Consider the following 27,815-nt stretch of genomic DNA (forward strand, 5'->3'; position numbering starts at 1 on the left):
TCTCAAAAGCACATGGTGACAGAAGATTGCACAGCCCTTTTTTCCTGCAAAGACATTCTGACAACTTCACCGCTGGGAAGTCGCTCCTCACGACCTCCTCGGATCTCAGAAAGCAGCTTTGGAAGGGAGAAAGCGGGAGTGACACATGGGGGAGATGGGTGCCTTCGAGCCTGGAAGCGCAGCTGAACCACGCGAGAGGGAGGAGGGAAGGGAGGAGAGAGGGAAACCACAATGAGGGTCCGGCCCACCGCCGTGGTGACGTCGCGGGAGCACGTGAACGAGGCTCTCCAGTGACGGCGCGTGGAGGGCAGGAAAAGCAGTTTTTAAAGCCGCTGGTGCCGTTTTGGGGTTTTTGCGCGAGGTGCTCCTCCAAAACAACCACAGAACCACAGACGCGCGGCTCGGGGCTTGGCGTGGCCGGAGCGTCAATGGTTAATGGTCGTGGGCCAGCAGCACCAGTCACAAGGACGGCGCTAAGCGGGTAAGAACGCCGCACCATCCGAATTTTTTTTTTTTTTTTCCCTCCTCCATAAAAACCAACGCCGGCTTCTTCCTTGTGGTCATCCGAATAGTTGATACGTAAAGGCATGTCTCGCGGCTTCCCGAATTTATTTTTTCACCCCCTGTTCTCCTCCCCCCGTGACATGGTTTAGGACGTGTCAAGGTTCACGGAAACCGCCGAGGAGCGAGAGCTGGTTCCGGCATGGCGTCAAACAGCCTCTTCAGTACCGTCACACCATGCCAGCAGAACTTCTACTGGGGTGAGTACCGCTTTGATTCCTTACGTGCTGCCGGGGTCTTTTTCTCGGGGTCAGGTGTTTGGATGCGAGGGAGTCAAGCATCCCGCCCGGATGGTCATCAATTAGAACCTTGGTCAATCACACTTAACCTATCTGACACCGCACACCTCAAAAGCTTCTACAGCGCAATGAGAATCTTTCGATAAATTGTGCAACAAAAGCTCAAATTTCAGGTACAAAATTTTGGCAACTGCACTGTTTAATAATGATTTTGGCACACCATGAAACCGCAAAACCATCAAATAATTGCCATGTTCTCGTTGAAGTGCCTTTAATTTGCACTATCTGTAGTCAGCCTGCGTTTCTGATCTTCCTCTTGGAGTCTATATTTCCATCATAGTCGGAATCCTTTTAAGGTGACAAAGATTGAGTTTCAGGAAGCACATTTTGGCGCATAATACAAAAGACAAAATATCGAGTCCTATCAAAATGACTTTCTTTTGCTTTGTACTCTATTCATCCTGCATATCTAATTTAACACAGCAAGATGGATTTTTACACTTTGCCAAACAGTGACTTTCAGATATGATAAAAACAATAATAATTTGCCTTTATTCCAATGCAAAGCTTCTTCATATTAAGTAGGATCTACATTTTGGGGCAACCAAGCTCAAGTTCCAGCTGCCAAATTTTGGCAACAGTAAGAGACTATGGTGGATTAAAAACTGATTCCTACTGGATTTTTTTTTCCCCCCCAAAGTTTGACCACCAAATGCAGTGAATGGATTAAACTTGGGTCAACCTTTGGCTACTTCATTAAACAAACATTTCATGTTTTTGTTTGTTTGTTTTGTTTTAAGACTTGGACATACCTGGAGTTTCAGGAACCAAATTTTGGCAGCATGCATTGTTCACTTCAGTTCAATTTAGTTTCCATTTTCAGTACAAAACCACTTTTTTTAAAGAATGCCCATGAGACAGAACCCAAAATCCTAATTTAACACAACTGATCATAAATATTGACGCAGATTAAATTTTGGTGGTAATTCTCGCAGATGCAACACTAATTCGGGATCAAATGGCAATTGATACTTAAAACTGAGTTAGTTATGTTGTAAATAAAGTAAAATACTAAGGCACACATATTAAGAGATACAAAAAAATGCTCAATGTTGCTGAAGTTGTTTTTGCTTTGGTCTTGTTACACAAAAAGAAAATGTTGTGGAACTACGTGACCTTCTTTGTGAAAGCTCGCTATCTTCTCTTAACAGTTAGTAGCTTTCTGATTTTCAGTCGTCCGTGCGCTGTAATTCATGGTCTCCCTTTTTGTTGTGGTCTTTTTTGCACAATGGTGGCGTCTTGACACAACTAGCTCAATGTGAAACGTGAATGCTGTGGAAATTCATGGAAAGTCCCCGGATTCTTTTTGAAAGATGAGGATGAGCTTTAAACAGTAGCCTAATGATTTTCAGACTTGTGCACTGTAACTTATGGTTGCTTGTTTTGCTGATATAGCATTTTTTGCATGGATGCAGAAGCTTTTATAATGTACAGATGGATGTATCGTCTTTTAATTTCAGAATTAATTTGGAAAGATTTAAATCAACTGTTTTTTAACATTAGTATTGAAATTTTCATTTCACTTTTTGTTGTTATTTTTATGGACTTGAGCGTCTTGAGATAACCAGCCCAGTCGGGCAAATAAGTAGTGCATGAGCGCTGGAGTTTTAAACAAACATTTACAAGCCAATGTCTCTACTCGCTCCGTATCCTGAGCGGCTGAGTCCAAATCAAATATCTGCAAGATGTTTGTCAGAAGTCTCGAAGCTCCCCGCACACATCTGCTGCGGGCCTCTCCACAGAAGCAGCGCCGGGGCTTCTTAATGCGCCCCAGCGTCTTCCACCAATCACTGAGGCCTATTACCGCGTTAACCTCTCACCCGCGGGGAGCGAGCGTGGCTGGAAATTGAAAGCAGGATGATGCTCAGGTGCGAAGGGGGAAGGATGGAGGCGGCGGCCAAGGTGCTATTCAGTCCGGCCGGTTGATCGCCTATCGATTCTCACGGCGTCCCGCTGATTGATGTCGCCTCCGGCGCCGTTTTATGATCATCTGGCTCGTAAGTCTGTCAGCGCCGCCACAGTATGTCGCCGGGACCACCGGAGTATCGGCCTGTGTTTGTAATTTTCAAATAAAAACAAGTATTATGTATCATGGGGGGAAAAACACACAATTGGTGTTCCAAACAACTGGAAAAAAAAAAAAAAAAAAAGACAAAATAATGCTTAGCCAGAATCCTAACACCATTGGACTATTTTTCAGAAAAATCATAATGTTCCAAAAACAAATTAATATTTTAGTGGGAAGAAGTTAAAGTTGTATTTTTTCGAGAATAACCGCAGTATTATGATATTCAACAAGTGAAGAAAAGCATATTTTAACCTGATTTATGATTTGTCACAATCATTTCAGAGCTTTTAATTGGCTCATAGTTTGTCAGGATTGGTTTGTTTAATTGGCCCCCAACGATCTATTGCAATTTATTTTGCAGACCCCCAATGTCTTGCCCACGGACCACAGTTTGAGAAGCACCAACTTAGCTAACATTGGACATGTAAATTGCTATGTATATTTTGAGAGCACTAAGGATTAATCATCTTTTCCATCATCAGTCAACTTAAATCCCGTGTGTGAGATCCGAGACGTCCGCGGTGTTTTCTCAACTAGTTCCTGCTGGAGCCATTTTTTTGGGGGGGTAGAGAGTTTTTTTTACGTGTGTGGCGTCAGCTTTTTTTTTTTTTTTTGCCCAGAACGCAAGTCGCAAAAATCTTTATTTTGTTTGCCATAGCGCCACATTGCTGCCGTCACGGAAACTTTTAATTTGAGCCGCCGGTGCATTCCCGCAGAAAGACGACGCTGGCAAAATATTCCCCATCACCGTGAACATTTGTCTTGGCGTCACCTCCGTATTTAATTGCCCAAAATCCATTTTTTGGCTTGGCGGAGCCGTCAGAAAAGTCCTCGACTCATGTGGCAGCCACTCAAGTGCCAGTCCCTGTCTGCAGAACACATAATGGCCCTATTACAAACTTCATTACAAATAGATAATTAAGTCACGGGGGCAATTATCCTCACATGGATGGTTCTCAATCAAAGGGATCAAAAGAGAAAAGAGAGCTAAATATCTGAAGGCGGTAACTTACACAAGATGGCTTCTGTTGCTTGAATGCCACCTTTGATGTAATGTGTGAAAAGCTGTTAGACCATATCCATGATACTCATCTTAAATTCCGACAATCTAGTGCGCTGGTAGAATTTAGAATTTGCATTAAAAAGTGTTTTTTCACCATTTTGGTTTTCCCGATATTTTTTTTTTTAAGGGGGAGGCGGGATAAATGCTCTTTTGGTCCACCGGTGTGTTATTCCGTTGCCAAAAGTGTACATGTGTGTTTATGATCTGCACGAGCTATTGGTGCCTGTTAGTCGCACATATTCTAATCATCAGTGTCATTCCCGCAGGCTAATTGAGGCGTGTCTGCGTGATGCCATTTTGGCTCTGCAGACAAGTAATAGCTTTGTGTCTTGTAGTGTTGCCAGCAGAGTGACAAGGTATCGTGCTTCCAGTAAGACAGGGACAACAGTTTTTTGATCTTTTGTCAGCTGTTTTTAATGAGACAACATTTAAAAGTCATTTAAAATAACCTTTTTGCTATTTCCCTAAAAGGACTCAAACTCCAGAGTTGCGTTCCAGATCTTGCTACATAATAAAAGGTGGTCATTAAAGAAGGCGTCAGATATTTGTTCTCAAATTAATTACTCATTTCTTCTAATATAATTTCAGAAAACGTTTTGATTATGTGGTAGTCAATTGAGGCGATAAAGCGTTAATCTGTTCGACATGCTGTAACGCGTTGCTAGCTCTGCTAATGCTAATTCAGCCTTAATGATTAGTGTTCTTTCAAAGCGTTGCTAGCTCTGCTAATGCTAATCCAGCCTTACTGATTACTGTTCTTTCAAAGCGTCAACAAAGCCAACAAAGGCGGGAGCAGTTCACACCTCCTTTCTAATCAAGTTCATAAATCAAAGCATTGGGTGGTTTCCTACAGTCTCAGCTAACCGCATTTAGCACCTGCTGTGCTAGTGTCATTGCATAGTTTAAGTAACTATGCTTGAAGGATTATGAACAGTAAACAATTAACCGCTTGGCACTAGATTTGAACCACTAGGAGCGAAGAGTCAAAATGATTGTGTCCACTCATAATAAATCGGAATTCACTTGTAAACAAATGGTGGACATTTTCAAATGTATGCACAGGAGACGTAACATGTCCAAAATTGTTTATCAAACATGGATTTAAGTAACTGGAGTCCAACACTGAATTGTTTGAAACCCCGCTTACACTTTTACACCAAATTCCCAAACTCCCTTTCCCCCCGCGACGAGGGCGTATAAAAGCGTGCGCAGCCTCGTGGATGTTTGTTTTCGGCCCGTAATGATGTGAGCGAGCGCGGTGACGCACAAGGCCTTACCTGTTTTACGCCACGAGGGGAGGGAAAAGGTCAGTCGTACGCCCTGTTGATTTAGTCTGGCAGGAATGCGGCATCCCCGCCGATGTAAACTTACTTAGCGGTGGGTCATGAAAGCAGCGACATAGGTGGGATGTTAAGCGTGTTTGGAGGTAATTTCCACTCTTTAGCTGAGGAAATACAGGAGGTGTCGGAGACCAAACGTGGATCCAAATCAAGGTCAATTCAAACAAAGTAATGACTTGGGATGGCTTTCGTCTCGGCTTGTCTTCAAATGAACGTTTTTGCTTGCTCCTCAAGTAAGCAAGTAACTTTCCTCCGTGTCAGTCAGTGTGCAGGTGTAGCAGTAGTGAACATGCACGTGCACTTAATGTGTCTCTGACAGGAAGATCTGTCCGCTTGATTAATGCCCTCACTCAAACTGCCACCTGGAAATAATCCAACACGCTCCTTTTTTTTTTTTTGGTACCGCCCCCGTCTCTGTGCATGTGCATACCATGAGGGCCGAATAGTGTGGAGCAGATGCCACCGGCTGGGATGGGAAGGGGTGTAAGAAAAGAAAGGTGCGTGTGAACAATAGTAGTCGTGCAGCCGAGGGTGTCGGGTATCTTTAATAACACATTTGGCTCAAATTACCCAGCCGGCCTCCGACGCACGCTAACGGATCAAACGCATCCCTCACGGCGACGCCTACTCTTTTTCCTTTTACGGCTGGGTGGTCACCGTACCCCTTCCGCTTGTAGTCAAACATCTGCATTGTTACTTATTGTCAAAGCTTTGGCTTGATCCTTTTTCTGTTTTTCGGAATGAGTCTTTTGCTGTTTTAAAAGTATTGTCTTGGCAACTTGTTTGAAAGTCTTAGTTTGGTTAGCGGGAGTAAAACTGCAGAGTCAGCATATGGATGATTTAATTGTTTTAAAAATCAATCAGAGTTATTGTCAGTTAACTTCCGGGACTGTCCGTGGCGCGACTCACCTTTTGGTTACAAATTCAAAATAATTATTTTTGACTGATAAGAATGTCAACAGACTCAGATTCATAATAGCTAAACGTATTGTCACTTTTTGTTGTTTTGACTTTTATTTACATATATTTTTATATTTTATTGAAAAGGTGGGTCCATGTGAAAACATTTCTCATGACAATGGTTTTACGTCTGAGCCTTGCTTAATTTATTTTTACACTTAAAATGTGGCCTATGCGGTTTATAAAACATTTACGACCGCAACGGTTGGCGCCCGCTATGGATTATTTCCAATTTCCGCGCGACACAGTTTTGCGTTGGCGAGCGAGAACAACCGCAGGCGGACTTTTTTTTTTTTTTTTTAAACACCTCCCATCTGGCGACGTGGGGGCGAGTATTTAGCCTCTCTTCCCCTTTCCTCCCTCCTCACCCACGCCGTCAGGAAAAAGGCTGATGACAAACGTATCGGGGCGGCGTACCACCTGTGGCACACGTTCACACACATCATTAACTTGAATGTAGACCACAGATTCAAAAGGAGTGCATGTGCGCACGCGTGTGCACATGCAGGTGGATGGATGTGAAGTCTTTGAAGTGAAAACCGAGCGTGCGGCTCATGTTGACTGGTGGGAGATGCGGCAGCTTAACAAATGCCCTCGTCTTCTCATCTACTTCTGGATTCCCTGTAAAAAAAAAAAAATTTCATATTTAACATCTCAGAATTATCAGTGCATTTCTTAAAACCAAAGCTGATATATTATTGATTTTAATAATATCTCCAACAGCTATTGGTCCCACTTAGTGAGGTCTTAAATTTTTAATAAAGCAGCCTTAAAGAATAATAAGTCATGCATTAAATGTTTTCAAAGTTTGCATCAATAAAATCTTGAAGTTTTGTGCGTTTTCTGCTTGCCGTGCAACTTACCAAACATCAGAGATACTTTCTTCCCCCTTTGTCATAATTCCGCCTTATCTTTCGCTTTTTGCGACATGGTCGCTGTTTGTCGTGTGAAGTCGGCTTTGTTTGTCTGCTCTTTTTATTTGCTCCTTCAACTGTTGCGCCGCTCCCGACGGGAACTAGGTCTGCCTTCGCTTTCTACCTCTCCTGCTGCTGAATGAGCAAAAGGTGGAGAAGGCGGGCATATTTGATCAGAGTGACAGATGCTTTTGATGGAACTTTAAGATGCCATGTCTAGCGATGTTCCTCTCCTGCCCCCCCATCTTGTTTTTCTGTCACATTTGTTGTTTGGAGCGCTCCGTCTCGGCTCACAGAAAACAAAAAATCTTTTTTGCTGACACTACTGATGCAAATAGAGATTTTTGCTTATTTATGACCTTTTACATGAGATGAACACAGGAAGCTTATGTTAATGCTGACATTTTTAAGTGCAACACAAGCGATACGTGAAAGGTGGCCTGCTCTCAGTAGTGATGTTTGCTGCATGAGAGGTCTTAATTATATCAAAGAGCCCTGATTACAAAATGTCTTTCATTATTGTGACTCATCGCCATCACCCCCTCCCAAAATTTGAATAAAATGTTTTTTCTAAATCAAGCATAAACAAGATTATTTTTAAACGTTTATATTACGTTATTGTTATCAAAATTAATTAATAATTGACAATTACTATCTTCATAAAGATGTTCTAACACAGCCGGTGTACCTAATGTTGTGTCCCGTGAGTGCGTAGCGTGAGGAAAAAGCCGACTGCGGTTTTAATTTTTTTGGGTTTTTTTGTTTTGTTTTTTACAGCTCCTGGCAGTGATAAACTGTAATTTTCCGTGATTATTTTTTTTTTGGGGAGAAAAGAACATCCTCTGGCGCAAAGAATGATGGATACCTTCTTCCTTCTCACCGCATTTCCACTACAAAATGGCCGTCAAAATATTCATGTCAAATGTGCGATCGTCTGTGGTTGTGGTTCATCAAACATGTGCGAGTTACGTCATGTTTTAATAACAAAAACATCAATAATCACGATACTGTTATTGTAAATACTATTATGTGAAAATAATGTGAAATCTTTCAAAATTCCAATCTGCTCATTTTCTTTTGTCTGCTCGTCGCCTGAAAGTCTGTTCGGCAGCAAGTCAAGCATTTGACTGGCATTGTCTGAAAGACAAGACGGATCCTTCAATTGTCCGTCGGTGAGCGACGACCGTTCACGGGAACTCTTTTTTTTTTTTTCCTCCCCGTTCTCCTGAGATTTTACGCGTGATCTACGAGGCTATAAAGAAATCTAACTCGGGAGATTTAAGGCCGGTCGTATTTCACGCGCGCAATTTTAGTGTCAGCTCGCGACCGCATCCCGCCAAAGCCGCTGCCATCATACAACAGCGTGAAATGTTTGAGAGGCGCAAAGTTTGACAATGATGTTCCCGCTGGGACTCGCTGGCGTCGGAGCACAGCCGACGGGAATGTTATGAGAAAAGACACCAGCGCCGTAGCGCTACTTTTTCACCGCCCGATATGATTAACTCGTTGACTGCCGGCTGTGTTCCAAAAATTTCACGCAACTTCTTTGTTACATATACTGGTGAATCTCGCTGCACTGTTGTCATGCTGTGTAAGGAACTAATGCTAATGCTGATATTCGCCATCTCTCAGCTCAAAGGTAATCCAGAATCAGGATCAGGTCAGGATCTACCCGCGTGAACCCTGGCAAACTGAAATCGACCACTTGGTGGAAAACGTGGCTGTCGGCCATTTTCACACTTGGTCCAGACCAAACTCCCTCGTGTACTCGAGCGATGGCGTGAAAACCGGCGCTCTAGGTTGCGGAGTTCAGCGTTGCGGCGTGGCTCTCGGCCCGAATGTCATTTGTGAGATCCAAACCCTCAAAAATCTATCATCATTATTACTATTATTATTTCCTGTTTGTCAGATTTTGATTGTGACGCTTTTTCACAGGCCTTCTTCACTTTTCCATTTATCATTTCTTTCCCCTGAAGTTTTCCCAAGGCACATTTCATATGGATCCGGTTTAGGCTGCCTTTTTCTAATATGTTCTACTGTCGGGACTGTGTGTGGTATATGAAAAAAAGTATTCTCACGAAATTTCTTCATTTTATTTTAGAATATTGGACCCCTGTCAACCCTCTAGAACAGAGACATTAGCGTCCGTTCTCAATGGAAATGTCTTCCAGCTTTTACTGACTCCTTAAAATCACGCGAGAACTCTTGAATCAACAACTCTACTGCTAATATTTTACCACTATTAAAAATAATAATAGTAGCCTATTGTTCTTTCTGTCTTTTCTGGCCTTCGCTACGTGCCCTCAACCTGGACGTGCTAACCGATAGCTCCCCGGCGAAAGGCGAGAGGCGTCCCCACGGTCGCCGTATCCCCCTCGCCCGAGCCTCGTTAATCACTCGCCGTCGCATCAATCATCCCCGCTCGTGACAGAACGGCGCCGAGATCAACACGAGAGAAACAGCGGCCGATTAATCCGCTGTTAGTTTTACCTCGCCCGAAGAAACGCTAGTTCAAATAACACGAGGGCAGGGTGTCTTTGCCGATGTACTCATAATATTTGGATACTCGTGCGTGGAGAGGAAGCGGGGCCGCTCGAAGCGCACAGAGGAGCGGAAAAGGGGAGAAACGTGTCAAGCGGAATGTTGGCCCGGAACGAACGTCTGTATTGTCTTTAGCACCTTCGGAGGCTCGGCGTCCAAGAACAACGCTTCTTGTACCAGGGTTCCCCATTGCGCTCCTTGATATGCCGCATTTCCCCTCAAGCTAATCCTCGAGGAGGAGGAGGGTGGGCTCCTTGTCTGATTTATGTTGTCCATTGAGCCTTGTCATGGTCCATTGTTTGTGCCCCTCGCTATATTGCAGATGAGTCTACAGGCAAGTCTGTGTAGTACAGTAGCGTTACGGTTTTCAAGTGCCGGGCAGCTCTGAGTCCAACTGGACACTCAACGTATTTAAGAGCAAAACAAAATGTGCTGTGATAAATGCTGGTTTGGAACTGAATGTGATTGAGTGATGGAAGGGAAAAGCACACAAGACACTCTGGGCCAACAGTGTGGCAGCTCCGGGTAGATTTTGATGGCTGGTGTGGCTGAAGTGAAGTGAAGGGCTAATAATAGTATAGCGGGTGACACAAAGGCTGCATAGAGAGCGGCATGGGCCAAAACGCCTCAAGCCTGTGAAGATATTCGGTTGCATGCAAAAGCGGAAAAGTTGAAATCCCGTCTTTTAATGGAGGGGAGAGGCATGTTTCTGGCCGCCGACCCAGGCACTGTCACCCCATCCACAAACCATACCCAGAACACGTTAGTGGCTGTTTCCATGGTGAACAGGCCCAAAGATCAGAAGTGTCCTGTCCCATGTTTCAGAACGCTTTTGTCACGGTTCATTTTAGCCCACAAGTTGGCAGACCTTTGATCACAAGGGCTGCATTTGATATTTTTTTAAACAAACCCATTTTGCCATGATTCTCCGTCAAAGTGGTTTCGATTGGCAATCGCCCACCCCATTTATAAACGCAAGCCGGACTAGGATTAACCAATCCAAACCGTACTACTAACATGCCGCCCCCCCTCCTCGCATGTGTCCTTGGGAGTCTTAACTGTCTCAAGTCTCGCTGCTTTATTTTCTCTGCCAGCCCACAGAAGTTCCTCTCTGGTGCCTTACAAGTGATGTCAATTAGGGACCTCCGTGAAGGCGCGAGGCGGCAGACAGTCAGAGCAGTAAGAGCCCAGAGGAAATTGTCCTCGTACCCCCACCCGCCTCCTTGACTCCCTCGTGCCTTGCCGCCTTTTATTCGCTCACTTGCTACTACCCGCCCGCTCCGCATTTTCATCATTCGTTTTACCCTGTCGCCAACGTTAATTGTCCCAACATTAATAGTCGTCAATCGCACAGAGCAAAAGAGAAACGACTTTGCTTGAAGGTTTCTGATTAGCCTAACATCTGTGTTCATTTCCGTTAGCCTGTCTATGGCTTTCGCATTTATATTAGCATTAAACTGCCGGAGTTTCCTTTGATGAAATGAAATGATTTGACATCTTGGATAAAAAAAATAAAAAAAATGTTGAAATGAGTTTAGAACCTTCATTTAGACAAAAGTAGTGCTCTGTACTCTCTGAAGAGGTTGAGTGGAATATTAGAGACCCTTAGATGATGTCACGGCCCGTTGACAAACAATAAATACGGGCTTAGCTGTGATCCGTACCGCCATGAGGTCATCCAGAGTAAGGTTACCGGCCACCGTCATTTGTTGTCCTCGGGCAGGTCAGCCATCTCCGTTGCCAGCCTCGCTCCCAGCGCGGCCTTCTCCCGTCCTGCTTTTATCCGGCTGATTGGCTGGTTTTGGCCGCAGCCCGGACCTGGCGGGGCCGGCAGGCGTCTTCTCAAACGTGGAAACATCTCTGTTCGCCGAAAGCCTCGTCGGCGGCCTTCTCCAAGAAGCTGTAATTAAGGGTCTTGAAAAATGCACCGCTGTGAAATGGAGCCTTAATCCTCTCGTCTTTTCCCCTCCTCGATGATGACGATGGTTAAAAACAAGCCTGGCCTCTGTTGTGCTGTCGTGTACTTAGCATTTGTGTCGTGACGTGAAAACATGAATACTTTAATACTGGTTTTGATGCTAATATAAAAAAATATTCGGAGTCTTTGTAGCTCATTTTCCAACTAAATTTTTGTGTGCCTCCTGCTCCGGGCCTGGAGTTTATCTCTATTCCAGAAATAATTCCGACGACTCGCGTGCATCCGTCGGCGAAGCGTGAGCTGACATTTTGGAACGTCGGGACAAAATGAAGCATATTCCCGCCGCCTCGGGCTCGTGGAGGGGGAAATGTAACCTAATCGTTGGCTTGACCACGTGCCAGATGCGTGTCAGTGCTTTCAGTATTCCCCCCCCGCTATATCACTATGTAGGATTCCTGCTAATTTACAGGGGTAGTGGGTTACAGAAAAAAATCCCCATTTAGAGTCTTTCTAGTGCTTTTATTTTCGGACCACTTTGTGCATCAACATGCTGAGCAGAACTGTTTCCTGAAAATGACAGTAAGAGCTAGTGAGAACAGCTGCTAAACAATACTTTAAAAAATGTTTTAAATTTGTTAAAAGTATGTGGGAGTGGTGAAACTATTTTTAAAATAATTTGTTATGGTCTCTTATTGTGGAGTGTCACCTATTTGAATGGGTGGCTGTCCCTCACGCACACACCCACACAGTATGTGTTTTCCATAAGGAGCAATAAAATGTTTTCTAATCTTATTCCACCTTCAAAATGCCTGATGTTCGGCTCTTATTTTAGAAGCATCAAAGCGCTAGCTTGCAATAAAACTTGGTGGAGTTTAGTGGAAAAGCAGCAGTGGCATTACACACACAGACACAAACACACACATAGGTTTGTGTGTGTGGTGTGTTTGTGTGTGTGTGATGTGGCAGCCAGGAGACTGACTGGAGACTGATGTCTAATCAGGGGGTTGGGCAAATGAGTGAGAATGAATGAGAGCCTCTCAGAGGGCCAATGATGCCCTCTACAGTAGACACACACATACAAAGTATTACTCAGTTTACACTGTCTGTATTTTACGTTTAAGAACTGACAACGTTGTACTTTATAGTTTTTATTAAAAGAAAAAAAGTGTATTTATTTTGGGATTTAATTTGGGAAAGAAAATTAGGAATATTTTTTTCCAATGTGGCTTTTTTGCCCATCTAAAGCGTTTGAAATGTTTTAGTTCTCTAATAACCTTTTTTGAATATATTTTCAATTTAATGTATTTATTGTATGCTTTTGCCCACTAGATGGGAGCAAAATGTATGTAATATGAGTGTGTTTTCTTGTGTAAAGTACAGTAGAACTAGTACAAATATTAGTCAAACTACTATGACTAGTAGTTTACTTGTAGTAAACATATGCTTTGATTATTTCCATTTAATTTTTTTATTTTTATTGTTTTCCTCCTCATCCTAGTTAAGATGCTGAAAATTCCTCACTAAGTTACCTTTACAAATTATTAATAGCCGCTACTGAGTTTTTTTCTGTAAGTTTGCATTTCTCATTTTCTATCCACATAAAGACATATCCAGCAGCCTAATAAATTCAGGACATTTTTATTACATGGAAACACACACCTTGAACGCAACACGCGCACTTGTTTTGCCCCGTGAACGCCACACACGCGCGACTCGAGACTCTTCCGGGAACACGCGCTCACTGAGTACGCTCCGAGCACGCAAAAGGATCGAATCGCTCCTCAGTCAACGCGACACACGCGGGCATGCACACACTCGAAAGGCTTCCTGAACGCAACACACACTGTCGTCGCTCCGTGAACGCAACACACGCGCTCGGAGGACGGTGCTCTTGCGCGCTCTTATGATTTTGTTGTGGTCGTCACCGTGGCTCATGCGGGTACGTACACGCGTGTGTGGGAGGCGTAACGCCCCCTCAGTTTATACTAGCTATTTAAAAAAACACGGACGGTAACACGCGCTCCACGAAGAAGCCTCTCCGCCTCCCTCGCACGCGTGTAAAGGAGATACGGAAAAATATTTTTCTTGTTTTGCGATAGTTTGCAATGAATAATTTCATATTGAGGTGTTGTCGTTTTTTTTTTCCAAGGCATAGATCACACCTGTACATAAAAGTTTGTCTGTGACGCACCTGGAAGCCGCCTAGACGTTTTTTTAAGCCCCCCACACGTGGAAGTCCATTTGAAGTTATTTATAGCCCCACATGAGTGGTGGCTCGCGGACTTTTCAAGAAGCCACAGAGACCACCACCCTCACCACCACGACCACCCTCCTCCTCCTCCTTTTTCTCACACTCCCCACGCGTGGTTTTCCTCCTCCTGCCCGGGAGAAAGGAGGCTTTCTCACTCGCGGTGCTACCGAGGAAGGATCGCGACTTTCCTTCCCCCCACCCCCACCCCACCCCCTTCCACGTTTCTTTTTTTATTCCATTTAATAGAGTTTTAATCCAGCGCCGTTGTTTGTAATGCGCATCCCCGTAGACCCGAGCGCCAGCCGGAGGTTCAGCCCACCGTCCAGCAGCCTGCAGCCGCTTGCGGGCAAAATGACGGACGTAGGCTCCCCGGTTGCCGGCGGAGGTGGCGGAGGAGGAGGAGGCGGGCAGGCTGATGCGACCGCGGTGGTGCCCCGGTTGCGCGCCCACGAGAACCGCAGCATGGCCGAGATCATCGCCGACCATCCGGCCGAGCTGGTGCGCACCGACAGCCCGAACTTTTTGTGCTCCGTGCTTCCGTCGCACTGGCGATGTAACAAGACTCTGCCCGTCGCTTTCAAGGTGAGTCTAAATTAACATGATTTTACTTTAAAAAAATATATATTAAAACATTGTAAAAGGAGAAAACTCTTTTGTGTCCCGCGTTATCAAACACATTTTAAAGGACCCGAGGACACGTACTGCTTAATATTTTGTCATTTAAACGCGGAAACCAATTTTGCTTAATAAAATGTCACTAATAAGAAATATTATTGATTTCTTAATGATAAAAGTAATTGTACTTGTCATTTTGGCACAAAAGTATAAAATGGGGAGAGAATGCCAATAATGTCATTTCAAGCATAAATAAAAAATGAAACTGTTATGTTGTTTTTAGTTATAAACTCATTTAAAACTTATTGCTGGTGTTTTTTTTTTTATACATATATGAAAGGGTCTTTTCAAAGATATAAGACGGATCAAACAATGTCAGTGTGTTCAAATGTGTTTCTTGGCTGCTCTTTTTTTGAACAAGCCCTTTTATTGCTGTCTGGTAGTTTTAGCAGCTGCTGGGGCCTTTTTTGTTATCTCCTTCCAGGAATCTTAACGAGAATCTTTGTGAAGCTTTTTTGCTGTTATGAAATTAAAGCACACTTTGAAGGGATTTTGATGTGTCTCAAAAGATGTGCTTGCTGTATAATTATGCTTGTCAGAGAGTTGGCATGTTGCCATATTTTGTGTTTTGAAAGCACGTAGCAATCGATGCAGATTAAAAGAAAAGTTTCAGTTTTGGTATTCCTTTTGATTTAATTTGTCAGCAAATAATATTTATTGTTGTTTGGCTTTGAGATTTGCACTCAAGTTAATTGCATGAGCATTTGTAAGTGAAATGTTTTCATACCAGTTCCTCTTTATGGATTGCATAAAAAATGACACAAAATCAGAAGTTAATGGTTTAGATTTTTTATTTAATTGAGGGTGTGGCAACTGTTAGCATACTGAAAGGGGTGCGTTTAAGCCTGAATAATGAAAGAAAGAGAACCTAGAAAGTTGACCTCTTATTAGTTTTAAAAATAGAAGTGTTTTTTTTTTTTAGATTTAAGTTATTTTTAAATTATTTAAGTGTCTTTACTTTGAAGAAAAACATTAGAAAATTGTTTCATATCTAGTATACAATTGTTGAAAGATTTTTTTAAATACTTTAAGAGTAAGTTAAAATAGTTAGAATACTTTAATTTAAATATGATTAGACCAGAGTTGGGGACTTTCTTCACCTCTTCATCTTGTTTTTTCATACTGTATATATGATTTTGAGTCAGCTTGTGGCTTTGCCGCCAGGTGGTGGCGCTAGGGGACATAACGGACGGCACTGTGGTGACGGTAATGGCGGGCAACGACGAGAACTATTCGGCCGAGCTGCGCAACGCTTCGGGCGTGATGAAGAACCAGGTGGCGCGCTTCAACGACCTGCGCTTCGTAGGCCGCAGTGGCAGAGGTAAAGACACACAAAAACCACCTGTCGTAAATTTTCTTTCAAAAATAATTCCAACAAGAGAAGCCTCCACCACTTGTGTCATTGCCCCTTTGGTTCGAGGCGGCCCAGTTATCAAAGTGTTTGGCCTGTTGCCGCGGAAACCCATGTCACAGAATCTGGCGACAGGAAGTGACATAGGAGCCCGGAGGCGAGAGATCAGACTACGAGGTGTCTGAAATGAATACCCGGCCGACGGTGACGAGGCAGGACGTCGATGTCGATGACACATCGGGGCCGCGGCGGCCACGATTGATAGCGCAGGTAGCCTAGCGTAAGTGGATACTGTTGATAGCATCATTAGACTTGATCGAGTGGCAGTCTAACCTCAAAAGAGAGATGCGTTAGTTTCGGGATACCGCTTTGACCTTGGTCAGAAACTAAGGAACCTGACGATAACCGATGCAAGCACTGAGACATAAATTCAAGGAAGATTCACTATGTTTATAGATAAAACTCTCACTAACATGCAAAGGAAGCAGTCGGAAGTTGATCCAGCGGAAGTGTCCACTTGATCACGACGCACACCTGTCGCATGCGGATTCATGTTTACAGTCGTCGTTGCAGACGCCCACGCATGGACAGCTGCTGCGATGAGTCGCCGCATTTAACCTCTCGGCTCGCCCCCGCTTCCTGTAACCCCCACCCGGCCATGGTCGTCTCCACGGTTACATGATGCATACCTTTTCAAGTCTTCATGGCGCTGCTGACCTGGTGCCTGTGTGTGATTCACAGCATTCCTGGTGCTGACACACACTACCACGCAAGTTGGAACGCAAAATAGTTTTACGCCCCCACCAAAAGACTGCTAGCTAAATGCTAACATAATTTAAAAAATGCTGCTCCTTAAACAACTGCTCCTTATAAAAATCTAAATAATGACTGAAAGGCTCGCAAATATCAAAATGCGCGTGTTCACTGGTGAAAGAGAGGAAGTGCCAATTAAAAGAGCCCACTCACTCTTGGAAAGAGGCCACATAAGGCCATAGTGTGTCCTCTAGTCGAGAGGCCCTCACACAAGCAGGCGTTGTCCACCATGACTCCTCCGCCTAAGCTCCTCACGCCCAGTTTGTATTGAATGCGGCGCGTTGTCCCTGCAGCGCATGGCGTGTCAACTTTGCTGATGATGACCATGATGTCGTTTTGATGTCGCTGCAGGCAAAAGCTTCACGCTGACCATCACCGTGTTCACCAACCCGCCGCAAGTCGCCACTTACCACCGAGCCATCAAGGTTACAGTGGACGGACCACGAGAGCCCAGGCGTGAGTACACGTGCCTCCACATACAAATCACAGGCTAACAGTAAGCATCCGTGCTATTATACTAAAAATACATTGCAAAAAGGCTAAAGGTTGACTTGACCCTGACCCAAACGAAATGAACCGCAACATAGCGGGGGAATACTTTGTCGCGCTTTTCCCACACTAGCTCACTCTAGGCCAAGACAGTGAGGCGGCATATTTCTAAAAGGCCATACCGGCTAGCAAGAATGCTAGCATCAGCTCCTTTTAATAGGCTGAATAAAAACAACTGAGGAAGAAGTTGGGGGGGCGGAGGGGGGGGGGGGGGTGAAACTTTACTATAGTTGAGCCGTCAGTGCCAGCTGGTCTGGCACACAGCTGTTAGCCTCCGCCTTGGGGAATTCACCAAGAAAATGAAGAAAAAAAATCATTACTGATGTGACAAACAAGTCTCACATGTGGCACCGGGACATAGCGGAGCCGGCAGACGCTCGTGTTAGCAAACGATGTCGTTCTTGCCGCTAGGAAAGCTGCTAGCGGCTGCCAAGAACACACTCACTCGCGCACACACACGCACCCTTTGCTCGCTGTGTTTGATCAAAAGCATTTCCTGTGCATCTGCTGCTGCGCGTCACATGACTTTTTTTAGGCCGCTGTTTGGTGGCCAACAGATCAGACTCCACTATAACTAATTTATGTCAAGAAAGCTTTGTAAAATAGTGATGAAAGGTACCAAAATAAGGCAGCCCATACGTATTTGCACTAGACAGTACGGGTTGAGTTCAATTCAGGTTGCAGAGTCGCAGAGATCCTGAAAGTCTTAAAAGGCTTTGAATCCATGTATCTAAAAACAAGGCATCCATTGGCAATAAAATGTCCACATAGATATAATGCACATTACTTCAAAGCATTTTCTTCTCATTAATTTTAGATTTTCATGCGTCCGTGCGTGTGTGTGTGACACATGTTGTAGGAGTGTGTGATTGTATGTTAATGGTGTCATTAGCAGAGTACAGGCACAGTACAACTAATAGGCCTCATTAAATGTCATTTGCAGCTAATAGTTGGCGGGGAGTGGCCATGCGCAGGCCCAAGTGCGCTAATGTGTGTGTTTGCCTCCGAAAATGGTAGCAAAATGCGCACATTTCCTTTAGACAAATCTTCAGTTGGTCAATCAAATTGATGGTACGCTCACACGAGAGGTGACACACAACATTGTGGTGTCACACAAAGTTAGCTTTGTGGCTAAGCGTGCCTGTGTGTTTTGTGGAGGTCAGAGTGTTAACAAGTCTGGTGAGCAGGCAGTGGTTCTGCAGACCATATTAGCGGTTACTTACTAACCCTACACAGACACACGTGCGCACGCACACACACACACACACACACACACACACACACACACACACACACACACACAGCGAGGCATTCAAATCCACTTATCTACTGTCTATAATGTGACATAATGACTCGACAATTTTATGGCAATAACTGCTGTATTTCCTCAAATGGTGACCCCAAAATTTGACATTATTATTATTATTATTATTATTATTATTATTATTATTATTATTATATAATGGGAGTCACCAGTCAACTAAAAACCAAGAGTAATGAAATAAGGGAGTAGGTTGAGAAAGGAGGCAAATAAGAAATACAAAAAGGAACCTTCAGACTTTTCCAGAGGCAACCAGTCAGTTGTGTGAAGTTCCTTGAAGATGTGCCAAGCGACTGAATCAGAGTGAGTGAGTGAGTGAGTGAGTGAGTGAGTGAGTGAGTGAGTGAGTGAGTGAGTGAGTGAGTGAGTGAGTGAGTGAGTGAGTGAGTGAGTGAGTGAGTCATTCAGCGGGCGGCAGAAAACGTGAGGAAAATAAATCGCTGCTCTCCCGTTCTGAATCATCTCTAATGTGTTGGTGCGTGAAATCATAGTATCGCTTTGGGGAGCTGTGCTGGACGTCTATATACATAAGTGTATAGAGTGTGTGTGTGTGTGTGTGCGCGTGCGTTTTCCCTTCCCTGGCTGGACCACACAGACGTCTGGCAGCGTTCCACCGCAGTCAGCACGGCTCCTTTTCACTCGCTTTTTCCTTTTCCTCTTTTTTCCCCCCTCCTCTTCTCTTTCCCACTTCTCCCCCCTCCATCTCTGGTTTTATCATCTGCCCTCATTTCTTCCAATCCCTCTTCCCTTGATACCAGACCCCCACGGCGGACGGGCGCCTGGCTGTCACCCGGCCTCCGAGCCAGCCTAACTCCCCACTTTTTTCCCCTCTGGTAGTCATCCACTGGAATAATTCATGACGTCAAGAAAATAAAAATGGTCGTTGTGAGGCTGCAGAAATTAAAGTAAAAGTCAATTCATTCATGGATGATTAACATCAAACACATGTGGAGTGATGCCGTAGTCTGCCACAAAACACGCTTTCATCTGATGCAAAAAGAGGTACAGAAAAAGGCAATAGTGAAAAATGTGATGATAACCATAGAACTGAAATGACTGGAAGATCAGTGAGTCATGTTTCAACCGGTACATTTTGAGCCTGACGGGTTAAAAATTATTTTTGATTCAACCTAGACAAAGCCCGGCTTTTTTCCCCAACTCTCAAGGCTAAGCAATGCTAAGCTAAAATAAAATTTGCCATTCTGTGTTCCTGTAAGGCGACGTTAGACCCCATAAATCAAGTGGAAAAGCCGCAAGTCTTACCGCTTGACATTATTTTGCTCAATTCTGGACAAAGCCAGGCTTGTTTTTGCGGCTCCCATGTCTGAGCTGTGCTAAGCTAAGCTAGCTTCGGCATCTTGTGTTCTCAAATGCCTTCAAGCAGCGTGTAAAACTAGACCAGCTGTCTACATGCATAAAAGAACTCTAGTTAAAGACATCACACCACTGTTTGTCTCTCTCATAGTTTTCACGTGAATTCGGCAGCATGGAGTCATGTGTGAAGCTAAAGGATTTCCGTCTTAAAAATAAATCATAAATCAGTGGTGAGGTTGCAACAACGTTAGCCTAGCTTAGCATAAATCAAGGTAAAACCCACAAGTCTCTGTTTAAAATTTATTTTGCTTGATTCTACACAAATCCAGGCTTGTTTTTCCAACTGGTTTGAATAATGTATCTAAGCACTGCTCAGGTACTTTTTGAAGTCTTGTTTCTCAAAGGCGCCGTTAGCCTAGCTTAGCATAAATCAAGACAAAACCGCAACTACATCCACTTCACATTTATTTTCCTTGATTCTGGACAAAGCCAGCCTTGTTTTTCCAACTCTCAAGGCTGTGATCAGCAAAGATAAAAAAAGGTTTAAACCATAAAAACAGGGTGATCCAATCTTAGCCTTGCTTATCATATTAAGAGAAATGCCACAATTCTCGGTTTGACATTATTTTGCTCAATTCTGGACAAAGTTGTGATGATTTTTTTTTAGTCTCAAAGCTGAGCAAAGCTAAGTTAGTGCCGGCAGCAGAGCATAACGGGCTGTCACCGCAAATCCCCGACACGAATGGTTGCCTTGTCTATGAAAGGGAAACCACCTCCATTAATTATCATCACACAGCTTCTTTATTCTCCCTGCCTGCTTTTCTTTTGATCAGATTAGCCCAGCACGCCACATAGCCTCACTTGGAAGAATAATAATAAGTCCTCTTGGATCCCTGTTCTTCCGACTACTTGGTAGCGAGCGTTTGCATGTGCGGCCACGGAGCGGTCGCACATCTGGTGCGAATGTGTCCTAGCTTCCAGGGAAGGAAGTGGCAGTGAGGGCGCTATCGCTAATCTGTACTGCCGCTTTGCAGCGGTGGGAAGTAACCAAGCACAAGCACTTTGTGTCTGTACACGAGTAGATTTTAAGTCGGATTTATTTTTCAAATGACTTTTTGCTTTTACTTCCCACAATATTGCATTGTTACCATATGGAGTTATGTTGACGTGAGTTGAGGAACTTCGTTTAGAGCGAAGGCATCCTTTGCTGCCATCTTCTGTCAGTTACAGGAAATTGCAGTACATTTGACCATTTCCATTATGCGCAAATGTACTTGGCCCTGAGAGACCACAAGTTGGGGTTCACTTTCTATTCATTTTTTACCTTGCATTTTTAGCCTTGTACAGAGTGTGGCTACTTTAGCCATCTCTGCTGCTGCTGATGATGATGACGGGAATGTCGGGGACTTTCCCCAACGGTGGGTGAAATCATCCAGCCCCTTTTCCTGCTTCTTTTGAAACACCCCGGGCTCATTGCTCAGCAGCCTTACCAGAGTTCCGATAAAACAGCCGAGACACAAGCTTGGCTCCGGCAGTGTACAAGGCGTAATCAATCCCTGCAGTAGACGGAAAAAAAAACCACTTTCTGTGAAGTCATGAAAAGTGTGTAATTGCGCTCAATCAAATGTTTCAGGTGGTGGAAGTCCACCCAACAAGAAAGGATGAATAAAGTACAGATCCAAATTCTGTACTTAAGTAAAGGTAAAAAAAAAAACACTGAGATCCATTAATTGTTAGTCACATGGCGTCAACGTTGTTATTCAAAAAAGATAACTTGCTAGCATTCATGAAGAAGCCCCCGCGGCCACAATGTGAGACATGTGATGGGGGCAGTGTGACGAGAAGTGGTCGGAGGATGTTTGGATTATGCAATTTCTTGTGACTTAACTTCCGGGACTTTCTTTTCAAATGAAAGGCCTTAATTATCTGTAACGCTTACATAAACACAATGCAGTAATCATCGTGGATTGACTCAGAAAGTACAGATTTGATTTGTAAATGGGCTACTTGGGCTGTGGCATTTTTTCATTGATTGATTTAATTATCGCTCCGCGTCGCTCGACCTGGTTAGGTGACGTCCTCTCCGTAAGCAGGTTCATCTGGATTGTCAGTGACGCTGCCGATTGTTAGCGGGCCAGCTGGAGCGTTGCCAAAGCGCGGTGGGAATGCCGCCGTCGTCTGGTACATAACTGCGCAGCTTCAAATGAAAAAAAAAATAAAATCAATGTCCTTGCCAGTGTGTCCACATCTGAGAGATAATCTTAAAATAAGACCCAGACTTTTGAGGCCCATTATGAGAGCGTGTTGTAGAGCTAAAAAGTCACGCCTCTGAGAAGTGTGACAAAGGGGTGTCAGAATTTTGCCAGAGGAATGCAGGAAGAGAGCAAGGCGAGAATATTTTTGGCAGGACATGCGACTCCTGTAGAGATAATGGCGGCATGGCGTGAGAAACTCTGTTTACCTGACGAACAGGCCTGGGCTTAACGAGTGTACGGCTTCCTCTCGCAGTCGGGAGGACTTGGAGTCTCTCGCGCTTTAACTGGATTTTCAGAATACCTTTCTGGGTCAGTTCATCATTTGTCATAAAAACGTAAAGATTAAGTTTAGCTAACATTTGAACTAGCCTTCGAGTGTGAAAAAGAAGTCAACCACGTTGGTCCTCTTAATTCACAATTAGCTCATTTGACCTCCATTTAAGTCACGATTCACAAACACTGCGTTGCGTCCTCAGGGCATCGTCAGAAGCTGGAGGACCCTCCAAAGTCAGGCCTGTTTTCGGACCGCCTGAGCGAGCTGGAGAGGATGAGGGTCCGTGTGGCGGTGCCCGCCCAGGCCCAGCGACCGGCGCTCAACGCCGCGCCCAACTCGTTCACGGCGCAGGGACAGACGCAAATCACCGGTAACATTCCAAATATGCACATTTTTATTAAATTTGGTTAATTCAATTCATCATACATTAAAATCTGTCGTAGAATATAATTTTCAAATCACAAGGACCTTGAAAATATAACTACCTACTAAATCGCAATCACTATATCGAGGGGACTTTTAAAACACCAAACGATTGAGCACAAAAGTTTTCTCGCCTCACTTCAGCTCGTTTACATGCTGCTATTTTTTTTTTATAAAGCAAACAGGAAGTTGTTCTCCTGGAAGGTGAACACTCCAAAGGATTCAAACCGGGTCCTCCACATACACTAATAATGCAATTGTTTTGTCACTGTTGTTTCTTCCTCCGCACCCGATCAGACCCGCGTCAGTCTCAGTCGTCGCCGCCGTGGTCGTACGATCAGACGTATCCGTCCTACCTGAGTCCCATGGCGTCCCCCTCCGTGCACTCCACCGCCCCGCTCTCCTCCAGCAGAGGCACGGGCCTGCCTTCCATCAACGATGTGCCCAGACGCTTGCCAGGTTAGGATCACGCATCAACTCAGCACCACTTAGTTATGTCTTCAGATAAGAATAGAATACCCAATAATACAAAAAGAAACATACCATAATTATTAGAAAATAAAGAATTCAACAATTTATGCCACATTTATTAGACTGGGGCACATCAACAAAGTGTCTGTTCTGCACTCACTCAAATCGCATTGTGCAAAATTGCTGGCCTGATTGTGTCTGGCTCACAGTTTGTACGCTCCCAAAAAAACTAAAGCACTCCGTTTGAAGTCCCAACTTGCCGCCCGCCAGACACGTTTTCTCTCTGTACACCTGTTGACTCACTGCCATGTTTCAAAGGCAGTCAGCGGCCTTGATGACTTTGGACTTTCCCCTAGTCGGCTTTCATTTTGTTACTTTGTTGTCATTCGCATGAGGTGCCAGGTTCAACCAAATTAATAGTTACCTCTCAATGTCAAATTTAAAAAAACAAACACATAACACACCAAAATCTTGTCACACTCACCACATACTGCACTTCAAACTCATGACCTAACACACCCACCAGCGAACATGTTGACACTTGGACGTAATGCAAGCTGAGTCCACAAATGTGATACGGACACTTACTGGTAGCTGACAATATTCCGGTTACACTCCTTAAATATGCAAAGATGCATAAAACAAAATATTATGCAAATTTTCGCTGTACGTATATAATTCATTTTAATTGGTAATGATACACGAAATTGAGATACATTACATACAATTTAGATATGTGTAGTATATATTACAGGCATAAAGACAAAATTATGTAAATATGACGAATGAAGAGGAATGTGCAAAACATGCTACCTCAACTCACATTCCTTCTTGAATTTAATAAGAATAAATTGGGGGTTGCTTTCTAATTAGCATCATATGCTACGTGACGCTAACTTTCATGTAAACACGCTGAGCCCCTCCCTGTCCCTCCACGAGGCTTCCGCCCCCTCATCTTCCTTTCGCAGCAGACGTGGTGACAGGGAAGACGCCTCGTGATTTATGATAAGCGCGCCTTGGCTGGACTAAACCACTGCGGGAGACAAATGGGGACCGAGCGGGGGTGTATGGTACGGGGGTACGGAGAAGACCTCCCATTCTCCATAAACTCTGCACCCAGTGCCGTGCTCGCCACAGCTAGTTAGTGGTTTCGGGGGGTACTTTTTATTTTGGGGGATGTAGCGCGCGCACACACACACATGCACACACACTCGCCGGAGCCGACGGGAGGCGAGCGTCGGAGCCACATCAGAGCCGGGGTCCGCCTCATTATGAATCTCATGGAAACTGTTTCTTGCACAAAGTGTTTCCACATGTGCTCCCCCCCACACACACACACACGTAAATTTGCGTAAACATGCAAACGCTTTGTCAGCGCCGGCCGGCGAGACAGAAGATGATGAATAAAACAATACAGGCATTTTTAGTCAGATTTATTCCACCCAAAGGAAAACACGCCAATAGAAAAGGGGGGAAAAAAAGGAATTTCTTGCAATCGTTGAAGCGTTTTTGTTCTTTTGATGGCCTTGTTAAGGTAAAAAGAAATGGGGGATTTTTTAACATCATTATCTTTGTCTTATGTTGTAAACGTGGTCTTTTTTTCAGGTTCTTCGGACCTGAGCCCGTTCCCGGGGCAGTTTGAGCGCCAATTCCCGGGCTTGTCCTCCCTGACGGAGAGTCGCTACAGCGGTCCTCGCATGCACTACCCGGCCACCTTCACCTACACGCCGCCCGTCACCTCCGCCATGTCGTTGGGGGGCGCCCACTACCACACCTACCTTCCGCCACCATACCCGGGCTCCACGCAGAACCAGAGCGGACCCTTCCAGACCAGCAGCACCCCTTACCTGTACTACGGCGCCTCGTCCGGGTCCTACCAGATCTCCATGGTGTCGGGCGGGGGCGGCGGCGAGCGCTCGCCCTCGCGCGTGGCCCCCCCGCCCTGCACCAGCGCCTCCACGGGGACTTCGCTGGTCAACCCCAACCTGCCCAGCCAAGCGGATGGCGGCGTGGACGCGGGAGACGGTAGCCACAGCAATTCGCCCACCGTCCTAAACACGGGCGGGCGCATGGATGAGGCTGTGTGGAGGCCCTACTGAACACCTGACTGAAAAGGGATTTCTTTTGTTTAAAGCAGCTCATCCTAACTTGTGTGGACTTGTCTTCCTGGAATGTTTGGACCAAAGCGCTCAAAGCAGCAATAAGAAGCACATCTTTCCTAACAGACTTTTTTTTGTATCTCTTTAATACCAATGGACAGGAGGCACAAACAAAAAAGAACAAAATAATAATGTTTACACTACCACATTGAAGTCTGAATTTAACCAGCATAAATTTGTATATTTTGAAGGGGCAACTTTATCAGCAACATTTTTCCCTTAAAAAATTTCTTGAACATTTTGAAATATTTTGACTTTTCCTCAAATCTCCAGTTTTGTTCTGGTAAGATTCCGGCGTTGATGTGGTAGCGTAATTGTTTATCTTTGCTTTTACGTCTTTCATCCTGATTGTTCCTTTAATGCTTTGTTTTGCATTAGGCATGTTTTTTGTTTTTTTTTCTATACGACAATACAGAGACGCACTGAGCAGCGAGACTTATTTAAACGTGTATATTACAGGGCGTTCTGCTTCCTGTTTAACTTATGAAGCCATAACTTATGTATTATTGTATTTTTGAAACTTGACTCATCCCAGTACTTTTGCTGCGTCTTTATGACTCAATTTTTCAACACGGCGACAACAAAATACAATTTTGTACGACAACCAAGATTCAGACAATCAGTGAAATTCCAATAAAAGAGCTCAGGATCCAAAGATTTTGTTGTTTGATACGTGACCACTTTAAGAAAGTTGGTCAGGGTGTTTGACACTCGCGTTGGTTCTTTTAAGAATTCTTTTCTTTGTCATGTTGACGCCATCTTGACTTAAGTAAAAGCACTTAATGGTTACAAAAGTTGTATGATGTCATCCTGTTGCCTGATTGGCTGTTAGTAGTCAGCAATTATGTGCATACATTTATTTTCAACATTGTCAGAGGATTCATTTTTAACATTTGAATTCTATTCTCCATCAATTCCAAAGGTACATTTTTGTAAACTTTTGTACAATACCAAAAATAGTGCAATTTTGTACAAAACACACTTTTCTAAGAGGCCTTTTCTCACATTCACTTTGTAGGATTTTGTACAAAACTGATGGTTTAAATAGTTTCAACAAAATACAATTGGGAAATTATGATGTGGTGCACAAAAATTGCAGATGAAGTTTTCTGAGCGCTATGTCCGCTGTCTTTCGTTGTACAGCTTTTCCTTTGTATTAAATATGAAAAAATTAAGTTTTATTTTTCTATTGCTTATTTTGACATTTGGAATTAGTTTCTTGTGTAGATAAGTGTATGTCTACATGTATGTGTATATAATATACAATACACATATATTTACACAGACACATTCATACATGTACACTATAACTTTTTTGGTATTCTAAATTTTCTTACATTTTATTTTATTTAAATTACCATTTTTTTATTCTTCTAGAATTTATTTTTTAGATGTACTTAAAATATAGTTTTAAAAGTTTATTTTAATTTAATTTATTTATTTTTTACTTTTTTTTAAATTGGCAAATCAATCCACTTGAGCTTTTTTTGTAGGATTACCTACTAAATTGAGAAATGAAAAGAAAAATTAACCGGTTTTAATTTTTTTTTAAGATTTTTAATATTTTAAAAAAGAAGACATCTGTTTTTAGTTCATCAATCATCATGGACAATGTTTTGCACTATCAGCACTACCACAAACTTTGGCACAAAATGAGATGCAGACGTCAATGTTGGGCATTTGGTTGTCATCAGATCTTTTATTTAGTGGGCGCTAATATAATAAAGTCATTCAGGTGGATTTTATTTTTGAAGGGTTGCATGCAGAGCAAATCAAATATTCCACACACATACACGCATGACATTCCCACTGCTTCAGCCTGAAAAGTCAAAGTATTTATGTTGTAACTGGAGAAAGCAAATAAAAAGCTTTTAGATGATTTGATGGATTTTAATGACATGGTTTTTTTGCACTGTCTCCCAGATAACGACCAACATCTGGACTGATCTTTTCCAACTTTTTGTGTGTGCGTGCGTGTGTGCGTGCGTGTGCCTGTGTGTGCGCGTGTGTGTTTTTATCCCATGTGTGTTGCTTGTTGATGTGTGACATTTTAGGATTTAGAAGAATTCAAATCTGGAATTAATTGGATGGCTTTTATTTCTCAGGACATTAACAGGGCATATTTGACAAATAAGGTCATCAAGTGATTCCTGACCCAGAGCCCTGACTGATAGGGAACTAGTACCGTATTTTTTGTCGAGTGCCGAGGAACACTATTGGTCAGTATTTGCATGGGAATTCGATTGGCCGAGAAAATGCACGAACTCTTGCAACGGTGCTGCGTGTGCTGTATCT

General features: G+C 43.7%; 1 protein-coding gene and 1 long non-coding RNA gene across 3 annotated transcripts; one reads left to right on the top strand and one right to left on the bottom strand.

Annotated features, from left to right (window-relative positions):
• runx2b (RUNX family transcription factor 2b) lies at positions 1-27,399 on the top strand. 2 transcript variants are annotated; one of them, XM_037244938.1, is made up of 8 exons: positions 1-481; positions 654-761; positions 14,205-14,497; positions 15,755-15,911; positions 17,106-17,210; positions 22,670-22,837; positions 23,188-23,349; positions 24,967-27,399. In XM_037244938.1, exons 2-8 carry the CDS (start codon positions 704-706, stop codon positions 25,458-25,460), a joined length of 1,437 nt encoding a protein of 478 aa, XP_037100833.1. In that variant the 5' UTR covers positions 1-481; positions 654-703; the 3' UTR covers positions 25,461-27,399. The 2 variants fall into 2 exon arrangements, with proteins under 2 accessions (XP_037100833.1, XP_037100834.1); XM_037244939.1 differs by lacking the exons at positions 1-481; positions 654-761 and adding an exon at positions 13,382-13,603.
• Positions 23,089-23,606, bottom strand: LOC119118159. The gene is made up of 2 exons (XR_005096660.1): positions 23,522-23,606; positions 23,089-23,388 (listed from the first exon to the last, which is right to left on the bottom strand). It is a non-coding gene; the product is annotated as an uncharacterized LOC119118159 (long non-coding RNA).
• Positions 27,400-27,815: the final 416 nt, after the last annotated feature.

Source organism: Syngnathus acus, chromosome 24 (genome assembly GCF_901709675.1).
Source record: "Syngnathus acus chromosome 24, fSynAcu1.2, whole genome shotgun sequence".
In the NCBI taxonomy this organism is placed as follows: domain Eukaryota; kingdom Metazoa; phylum Chordata; class Actinopteri; order Syngnathiformes; family Syngnathidae; genus Syngnathus; species Syngnathus acus.

What these genes read in the sequence shown, in the direction of transcription:
- runx2b (XM_037244938.1), top strand. Translation starts at nt 704, where the DNA reads ATGGCGTCAAACAGCCTCTTCAGTACCGTCACACCATGCCAGCAGAAC. An exon ending in CCAGCAGAACTTCTACTGGG is followed by an intron (nt 762 to 14,204) that starts GTGAGTACCGCT and finishes GCATCCCCGTAG; the next exon opens with ACCCGAGCGCCAGCCGGAGG. An exon ending in TGTGCCCAGACGCTTGCCAG is followed by an intron (nt 23,350 to 24,966) that starts GTTAGGATCACG and finishes TCTTTTTTTCAG; the next exon opens with GTTCTTCGGACCTGAGCCCG.